The sequence below is a fragment of the Gavialis gangeticus genome, unplaced genomic scaffold, assembly GCF_001723915.1.
Source record: "Gavialis gangeticus isolate Ggan-Ray unplaced genomic scaffold, GavGan_comp1, whole genome shotgun sequence".
Taxonomy (NCBI): Eukaryota; Metazoa; Chordata; order Crocodylia; family Gavialidae; genus Gavialis; species Gavialis gangeticus.
This window is the reverse complement of record NW_017729014.1, coordinates 23,374,777-23,385,007: the sequence shown is the minus strand read 5'-3', so window position 1 is coordinate 23,385,007 and position 10,231 is coordinate 23,374,777. Positions and strand designations below refer to the sequence as shown.

The 10,231-nt window shown below is 42.5% G+C and overlaps 1 protein-coding gene across 3 annotated transcripts in view; it reads right to left on the bottom strand.

Annotated features, from left to right (window-relative positions):
- Window positions 1–4,034: 4,034 nt before the first annotated feature.
- CDC42 (cell division cycle 42) overlaps window positions 4,035–10,231 on the bottom strand; it is a 27,297-nt gene continuing 21,100 nt past the window's right edge. For 2 of the 3 annotated variants that reach the window (XM_019512031.1, XM_019512032.1), the window contains exon 6: window positions 4,035–5,472. In XM_019512031.1, coding sequence (XP_019367576.1) covers window positions 5,383–5,472 — 90 coding nt within the window. In that variant the 3' untranslated portion in view covers window positions 4,035–5,382. Of the gene's footprint in view, window positions 5,473–6,618; window positions 7,023–10,231 lie in introns of those variants that run through there. The other variant, XM_019512033.1, reaches the window with a different exon arrangement.

Sequence of the window (10,231 nt, the reverse complement as noted above, 5' to 3'; positions counted from 1 at the left end):
GCTTCTGTATGCAAGTTGGTCATAAACGCAGCAACTAGCTCAGGAAGCCCTGCCTTTTTTGCTTATAAAACTGGCTAGTCATGAACTGGATTCCTCATCTCTCCAATGCTACCTTGCCCTATTTATTCCTTTGCATCTTCATCATTGCATCTCGTCACTGGGACTGCATCAGTGCCAGCTGTATTAACTGAGTGCGTTCATACTAGCTAGCTTTGGTTTGGAGCAGATGCTGCACAGCGTACTGCAGATATTTGAGGGATACTATGCACAAAATCCAACATTAAAAGAACACCCAAGCTGCAGAGTCAAGCACTCAAGCGTTAAGAAACACTAGCATTAAGGTTTCCCATACAGCTTTAATCCAGCGCCCTTGGGCATATGTCATGCTAACACCCACAAATCCCAATCAGCCCTCCCCAACACCTCCCTTGCCACGGCAGCAGAGAGCAAGATAAGAAGTGGCTGCTACAGGGGTTCAAGCCAACAACTATCACTGTTCTCCCTCTGCAGGATGACAGCTCTTCAGATGGGATGAGATTCACTTCTCTCAGCTAATGACACATTGCGGAGTTTATTCAGCAAGTTCCAGCAGGTACACATACACGCATTATTTGCCCTGTGTACAGTTCCCAAATACAATCCGATTAATTGCTACGCCCAGAGGATATAAAATTTTTCCCAAGAAACCCTCCACCCATGCTTGGCGAGAGATGTAGTACCAGACAGTCCCCTTCTTGATGGCCAGAAATCAATATGCTCATTTTTTTCTGCACAACACCCTGCCCTTGCGTTAACTCAGCTGGGTGTGGGCTTTATTAAGTGCACAGTGCTGACAGCAAGGCCTAGCATGCTACGGAGGAAGTGGTGAGTAAGGATGGGAACTTTACCAAAAGGACAGGGAAATGAGGTTCGAGTTGGGCTGGGAGAACAGAAGCTGAACGGTGCCGTTTCTGCATGGCAGCTCAACACCAATCACTCTGGCTTTTACCCACTCTCATTCCAGGATACCAATTTCTAAAAGTCTGAAAAAGATTCAAACTATGCCAGGGGGACAGCACTTGTAGCCCTCGGGGCAGCAGCGGTGGGGGCAAATACACAATTCTGAACTGAAAGCAAGCCCCTAGCTGCACCCCACTGCCCCCCAGCTACATCAAAAAGGAGGGATGGGAGGAACAGAATTCAGCCAGTCACGGCTAAATCCCAGAGCACACAGGATGGCTCATTTCTCCCATAAAGCCTCCAGGAAGAGGAGGAAGGCATTAACAATAGCTTACTGTCACTGAGTCTATTCCAGAGTGAGTTACGGCAGCTTCCAGGGACCTTGCCCACACGTGGGGGGGAGCTGGGGCATAGCATATACTAGGAGCTGAAGAAAGGGAAGCAGAGGATCTTTGTTAGGTCTATACATCCTGGACCATTCCAGCAGAAAAGGCTAGATAGCAATTTTCAGTTGTGCCACGTTTGTTTCAAGAAAAGGTTTCAAATGCACACGAAGCAAGTCCTCAGTGTCCACCTACAGTCCCCCTCGTCATACAGCCCAAGTCTCTCCCATGCATTTTTAGAAAAGAATAAGAAAGAAGATCTCCTCCCACCCCCTTCCCGAGCAGTCTTCAAGACAAACAGCTTAAAATGAGTTTACAGCTTTAGGCAAAATATAGTCAATCAATAATATTTTTAAAAGATTAGGTAGAGAGGAAAGGGAAATCAGAAGAGAGGGGTAAGCAGAAGAGTTCTGCATTACATTCAGAGCAGTGAGACCTCTAGCCTCTATATTTTCAAACAGAAAATGTGATGGTTTTAGCCCATTTGCAGGAAAAGGCTGGTCTGCATTACACTGCTCAAGCGTCCTTATTACTAAGACACCTGCTCTTAGACAAAAAAACAGTTAATACACAGGGCTCTGAACACCAGGAGAGATGTTGACCTGGACCCAAAAGAGCAAGAAACCAGAGCAGAAGCTGTTGCCTTCTGAAGCTCTCCCCAAGGACAAAAGACATCATTCCCTGATGTGAATTTTATCAGTCAAACATAGAAGTTACTCGAGGTGACTCCCTTTGACTGTTTCGCAGCAAATTGAGCAAGCACAACATACCTGCACACTGCTATGGTGGCAAAACAGGCTTGCCAACCCTGCTCCCTTTCATACCTCGCTGTATCCTTGCACAGAACAGTCCAGGTCACCAATCTGCCAGAAAGCTGGAAGGTACTGTGAACGTGGAGCAGAGCCCCAGAAGACTAGTCAGGATCAGAAGCAGCTCTTGTGCTCAGAGGAGCAATTCTAATTTTAAAATACTCAAAAATATTCAGAAATAAAAACTCAGCAGACATGTCCAGAGCAATATACTCTAGCATTCTTGCATCACATATCTGCTATTGCTATAAACCAAGTACATATAAAGCACAAAACATCAATGCACACTTTAAGCTACGACTCCCCCCACCAAATACGGGGGGAGGGGGGGGGCAGGAAAATACATGGATTTTAGACAGGTGACAGACTGGAGACTTTTTTCTTTTAATTACATTAAACACAAAAAGGCAGTAACATCTGATAACACTATTTACACTGCCAAGAACATAAAATACTTGGGGTATTAAAACTACATTCAGCTTTAAATAAGTTCTTCAGTAAAGATGATGGAATATTTGCTCACTTGTTTTTAAATTATGTATGAGGAAGTGCTGCTGGAGGCTAAGCTAGCTTTGCAATTAGAGACGGAGCAGAAAAGCTGCCTGGTTTTCTCAGGGACTACCCCACCTCTGTGGAGTAAATGCCCTTGGCATTCTTTTTCCGAGTCAAAGCTGAAGACTAACATACCTTGCATTATACACTTTGACAAGCTAGTCTGTGGCCTGTGTAGAAAACTGGCATATCCCCCACCCCCCTGAAACGGACAAGATGCAAAGGGAGAGGGTCCTCTAGTTCAAGGACCAGTACTCATTCATCCAAAACTTAACTCCTCCAGGGTGGTACACCGGTGGAGAATAAGAAAGGTTATTAGTCAAAGCAACAGCATTCGAGTAACAGTTACTACTTAAATGGAGAGGTATATTTAAAAGTCAAATAATGCTTGCTTCTGCAGATCAGACTTTTTTTCAGTAAGTCACTTAGTCTCTTTCTACCTATGCAGCCCACATCATCATGAACATTCAATGCTGAAACTGCCCAATTTGGATCTTAGTAGCTTGGAAGAGAACAGCCCACTTGTCCCTGCTGTAGGCAGCAGACTGCACGCATCCAGTTTTTACTGCTCATCAGAACCAATACTTCCATATGCAAACTTGAGATGGACACTTTAACACCTTCCCTGCTGGCCACAATTAAAATGCTGAACTCCACAAAGAAAAAAAGTAGCAGTGCTAAACAGTAAAAATGAAGACAGAAGGCACATGTTTTCAGCTGAACTACTAGGGCTGGTATCCAAACTAAAACAAAAAAGTTATGATCTTCAACAAGGCTCTTTGGAATGCATTTTAATAGTGAACACAAATAATGCTTCCACAGTGCAAGATTTCATCACTGCTTCGCCACGGAAAAGACAGAATTTTAACAAAACCCAAACACAGACAGGTGACCACCACAATGGTTTCCTGAGATCCAGCTACATGCAGGAAGTCAGATTTAGTTGCTGCAAACAGACTAGCATTTCTTGCTCCAGGACAAGTAGCATTCAAGTGACCTGGAGGAGCCTGCACCAACGATTTTGGGGCATGTGCAATAATGAGTAAAGGTTACATCCCCCCAGTATCAAGGACAAGTAAGTGTACATCTCTTTACAGGGCCTAGTACCATGACAGTCACTTCTGGTGCAAAGCTCACTATTTTTTAACACTGTAGCAAGCCCAATAGATTTGCAGTCACCACTGTAATTGTGGAAACAGAGACAAAGGGGAAATAATTGGAACTAGGTGTTCAGAATGAACCAGAGATTACTCAAATGGAGAACAGGGCTGAATGGGGGAGAACTGGCCACGTTTGCATTCTCTGTAACAATTAACAGATAAACATCAGGAAAAATAAACTATCCTCAGGCAGGCTTGTGAAGATATTTTATGTTTAATACATCTGAAAAGAATGCATATACAAAGAACTTAGACATGAAAAAGCATTGGTTCAACACTAGTGAGTCTACAAGAATTAGGAGTTTGGGGAAGATGGAGAAGATTCCCCAAGTATTAAAAAATTTGATTTCTGCAAGCCAAAATATAGTTTTGGTAAAATCCCTATGAACATTGGCGTCTACATAAAGATCCGACATGTGATCATTAGACTGGAACGCTCTTTACAGGCTCCAGGGTTACTTACAAGCACAATGCAGGTAAAGGGGATTCCCTTAACTGGTCCCTATGGTGCCACACTAAATACTAGAGATCCCTCCCCCACAATTCTTTCCTACCAAAGGTCTCTCTTTCCACCCCTCCTAAAAGGATGCTTAATCATTCTGTAAGGTATGCACCCATCAGCACCACCTCCAACTCCCAGAGGCTCTGTATGGAAGTGTCTCAGCAACACCATATATGCTGGTAGCTGTAAGCTCATTCTTAAAATGTACTGGTTGGCAAAAGATCATTTGTTAAAAACCAACTGAAAATCAGCTGGACATGCTTAAAAAGGTACAATTATTTCTTATCGTGATGACATCCCACATGTGAAGATTGAGCCACATGTGGCAAACCAGGTTTGAAGTCTAATGGTGCATCCAGAAGTAAAGCAGCAGTTAATTTATTCCAAAGGTTTCACAAACTAGAAAGGACAGGGTGGAAACTTCTGACCTTCTCAGAGAAGAGTGAGGGAAGAGATACAAGGCAACTTGAGAGGAGATGCAGATAAGTGCTCTACACCCCTCTTTAGAGAAGCACCAGCTTGGGACTTCTTAGTTTCCCGAACCAGTTTGGAGGACCAAAATATGCTCATACCCAGGCTGCCATGCTCAACCAACCACAGCACAGCCTCAGAAGCTCAAAGAATCAAAGAAGTCTTGCCAACTTGGCGTAAGGGACAAGGCTTCAGTAAGACTGCCCAGAATTAGTCTGTTACAGAACAAGTCACAAGCATGCCTGGACTTTAAACAAAAATTAGAAACAGTAAACAAAACAAAACAAAGACCTAGTACTGATCAGTGTTTTCTGATAATACATAATTACTCAAAATTAACTAGTCTTTAACTGAATTGGAAGGGGCACCGGGAATGAACACTAACATTCTCATCTCACACAGGGAACGTGTGGGGGAGATGGGAGTGCAGGGCATTTGTCATTATTGCGCAAAAAACAACCCCCCAAATAACCATGTTTTAAAATTTGTATCCTTAGTCTGATTTAAACATTGCTTTTAGTATGACATCAAACACCAGCTTTGCAGAAGGGACTGCGGAGGGATGTTCATAGCAGCACACACCTGCGACTCTTCTTCGGCTCCGGAGGCTCCAGGGCAGCCAATATCGCCTCGTCAAATACATTCTTTAGGCCTTTCTGAAAAGGGGCAAAGAGAAAAAGGGGCGGTCTCATTTTCTGGATTATGAAAACAAAAGCCAAAATAAAACCAAAGGCAGAATTAAACCCCAAGGCTGATGGATAAAAAAAGTATTGCGATCTAGAATTTCCAGGAACCTATTTTGCTTAACTATGCCTTGTCCAAGTTGCGTCGCTATGGCTAGCAGTCCTTTATCTGAGTATTCGATATTCAGAACAATGTCGTAATCCTCTGAAAATTTCTCTCTGCAGACCAACATTTCACAAGAAGCAAAACAAATACTGATTTGTTTTGATTAGTTTGCTGGTAACACATTTCACATGCTAACGACAAAGCAGAAGGTACTGCATTCATTCAAATGAAACAGCTGGATCTGAACATACTTGGAGTAATGATTCCTGAACATGGCGCAGCGACACCCGTGTTTTAGATAAGATAGGAGGCAAGCATGCAAAGATGAATTGCAGTCTGCTATGTTGTGATCAAGCTCCTGCCCCCACATTAAATGCTTAGAAGCAGACAAGTCGAATTCAGAAGCTGTGCATGGTATCAGTCAAAGACTTCAAAATGAGAGAATTACAGAATGGGATACTGTACACTGTATAAATGTTAAACTGAAGCCAGCAAGTGCAAACAGGAATAAAGCCTCATCAGTCATTTATACAAACAACTCCAATTTTTAATTTCAAAAGTTAAAGGTAAACTACAATTGAAGTTTTTCCCCTTATGACAAAAGTCAGAAGCATGAAAGTAAGAAGCAGCTTTACATCTTACATTGACAAGCTTTTAAGAATCTATTATTAAAAACAAAGAAGTCTAGTAGTGTTGGTGAAAGCAGGAATTTAACATATTTTCGAAGCAGTAGCAGGTACACTGATATTTCCTTCCCCCGAGGATTGACATACTCCACTACAGCACAGACAGCCAAAGCAATAAGCAACAAAAATCTCACTGCACAAAGGAGAACCAGAAAATCCTTCACATTACAGCATTACTTGCAGGTCACCGTTTCATGTACGTTTGTCATGCAAATACAGTTAACAATAGTCACAAGTAGAAATGAGAAGTGTGCATTATTTCTTCCCAGTTGGCTCTCAGGAAAGTCAAATGATCAGGGTGTTTTTTGTTTTGTTTTTTGTTGTAGGGTTTTTTTTGTTGGTTTATTTTATTATATATTTAGGCCCTTTCCCCAATAACCTAAATTGTAAAGCTATCCACATCTGGCAACCCAAGCAGCAGAGAGTTAAGCGAGTCCAGTTCACGTTCCACGTTATCACAAATGCTTTACTGAGGAACTGCGTATACTGTTTTCAGTCCAAAAGCTAATACAGAGGTTGCTCTAAGATGGTAAGCAGAGACACAGAAGCTTTCAAATCAGGATGGTTTTATTCATTTTTAACCAGGTTTCTACAGTAGTGGGACAGAGGAAGCAGCAGCATGGAGGGAAAGGAGAAACAGTTTAGAATATACAGCACTTCCTTTTGGGCTGAGTTTCCGGAGGCTCGAGGGCAGCTAGGATAGCCTCATCAAACACATTCTTCAGACCTCTCTACAAGACAGAGGGGAGGAGAAAAAAATAGCAGCCAGGTTAGAGGATTAGAGAGAAACAAGCAGATATAAAGAGCATTCAGGACAAAAATTGGGCTGAATTCACAAATGTAACAAGCAAGTTTGCCCTGTTTTGTTATTAAAAGTGGTGAAAATTATGGTCTCCAAGATCCAGAGAGTCAGGAGACCAGGTTAGAGAGACACAGGAAAGTACAGAAGTCCAACCAGTTAGACGTACATCCAGGAAAGCAAAACGACAAACAAAGCAGGAGTTAGTGAGAATGCTGTTAAGAGAATTTCATTTCCACTTATCTGAACTATTAGAGTGAACATTTCCAACATGCTTATATGTCAAAAATGGGCAAAGGCATGGGTTTATCCCATGTCAACACAATGAACCATCAGGTACACGTTTCCAGTTTCATACTGGATACATGAACGCTTCAGATAAATGGAACTGTGTTCATGCTAGTGGTCCCTGCTCACTGCCACAGCAATTTAAATGCCAGTTTAGAATTACTGAATTGCACTGTGAATTCAGCCCCTGAATAACTGAGATCTCCAGACCGCTGGGCATATTAAAAACAGAGCTGGAAGCAGTACTTTTGCCTCATAAACCACTGTCTTCCAATATAAACATCCAGTCTTTTAAAAAAAAGAGAGGCAATGCCTTACCAGTGCTATTAACACAATGCGTAGAGAGGCCACATGCTGTGGAAGTGGCATATTTCAGTTATTCAGTCTCATTACTAAAGCAGGTATAACCACTCAGCTTACAGGAAGACAGAAAAAGGATGTTAGAATTAGAATGCTTTTATGACACTGTGGGACCCAACACCAAAGCAAGCAGTCACAGGCTAAGTTTGCAGGGGTTACACCAGAGCACAAAGCATGCATCGCGTCTGACCTAAGAACAGGGACTCTACAATACATTACCATTCCCATACAAGTCTAGCAAGTTACTTGTGGGTGCCAGAAGCGGAACCTGGCTCAGTGTATGCTAACTGGACTCGCCTAAATCTACTGTGACCTTCAGAAAACGTGAGGCCTTCAGAAATTTCAGAGGAACTAGTTTAAATAGAAGAGGGAAATAAAAAGTTAAATACTCATTCCACAGAGACCACCACTGCTTATAGGAAGAAATTGTGTCACCCAAGATGGAAAACATTTCTCCCTTCCTGGTTGGACTGGGAAAAAGCACTCTGCTGGAAAGCTCTCTCTGAAACCAGAATTCAATATGCTTTTATTAAAAGTGTGCATGAATCATGAAGAGATTGAAAAACCCATCTCTACCTGAAAATTTGTAAATCTAAAAGTTACAAGCTACATCTAAAGTTATTACAGCTGAAATACTATAGGCAAAGATACTTTCAGTTTGCTTGGTTCATCCATCAGCATTTCTCTGTTTTACTGAAGAGTTACACTTTTTGTTCAGGGGACCTTCAAAAAGATTTTTAAGAAGCACCAGAGAAGGCAAAAAGAAGAGAAGGCAAGCGACTAAGACTGCACAGTACAGTCCTGTTATGAAATAGATTGTGCCAGAGATGTCTGACAGACTGAACAGGTAGTTCACGAACAAAGCGAGCAGTGTGAAATCTTGATTCAAAAGATGTTCAGCTCTGTCCCTCTAACCATCTACTCTGGCTGGCTAAACTAGATACCCTGTTCAGGCCATTTTCACCCCGTTCATATACATGAATACTTTCCAAATCTGGTTTCATCAAAACTGTCAGCTAATTATGACGAAGTCTAACTTAACAAGCAGAAAAGAGAGACTAGTTATAAACAGCATTCAACTCTCCACTATCTTAAGTAACTAGAGCCCCGAGCGCTCCGTGAGTCTAGGCCAGCTTAAAGTCTAACTAAAAAAAGTGATAAAGGCAGCAACCGCATCAAAACGTAAGAGGCCACCTGCTTCTTCACAATCACTAACTCTTTAGTCACCCTCTCCCCTGCCCCCAAGCTTTTCTACAACTTTCATTACAGCAGCATCCAAGCAACTCTCAATCCCCTCATGATTCAGGTCGGTATTATCCAGCGGTTCCCACCACTACCCTGACAGACTGGGACACCGAGTCACCAAAGGGATTCTATGCCAGAACCAGAAACAGCCTTACTTTAATCCGGTGCTTTAAACAAACAAAGTCGCCCATCTCCAGAGGGAGGGAAAGTGGGTTAGTCAAAAACTACATGACCTCCTGCCACTGAATCATCCAGCAAATATGAAGGGGGGGGGGCATAAAGAATGGGCATATTTTATTCCTCACGCAAGTCCCAGAACTTACCTGCCTATAGTTCATTCAAAAATTTTAACAGGAACATTTTTTCCCTGCACAGAAGGAAATTTTCTACCCCACAACAGAAGACTATCAACTATACACATTGTAGTCATCTGTCACATGAAAGCACCAGGGCCACGCGTGAAAGCATTAGCCACCAATAAAGGCCAACGTGCTGGAGAGACAAGATCTCTGGAGAAGCACTTTACACGTGCAATCCACTGCAGCAGGGAACTAAAGAAAGGCTCTGGACAAGCATACCTTCCACCTGCTCTAACAAGGATGGGACAGCTGTTACCATGTAACATCTGCATGCTCCTCTAGTGATTCAAGGTAGCTAAATCACGGTAAACTTAGAGAGTAACAAAGTTAAAGTTACACTGCTTGTTACAGAAACACCCTGTTGAAACAGTTACATGGGAACAGGTAATACTGTATCCCCCGTTACTGATGAAGTTGTTACATCTGCCTACAGCCCAAAACTCCATGTTTCTCCCGACTCAAGCTTCAGTGAATTTCCTTTAAAGGGAAAAAACCCTTCATCCTTCCTAGGAAAGTCAAGTTCCTTGTGTATTTAGAATATACACATTAACTCCGCTGGTGGAAACTCACTAGGAACTCAGGCACTGCCCTGCAGACTTCCCGCGTGACTACTTTTGTTGTGCAGCTGTTTAGCTAGATCAGCTACAAGACAGGATGCAGGAAAGTAAGAAAGCGTAGAGATGCTAAAGAACAGAAACAGTGGGCAGACTTCAGGTGAATATCCAGAATCCGTTTGAGAATTGGGAGAAGACTAAAAAGTGAATATAGTTATGAGAGACTATGAAGACAGTTTAACTGGAGTAAGATACTAATTTTGGTGAACAGAAGGTATTGTGCTACATTTAGGACACATCATTTCCCCCCCCCCCCCCAAAGTCCTACAGAAAGC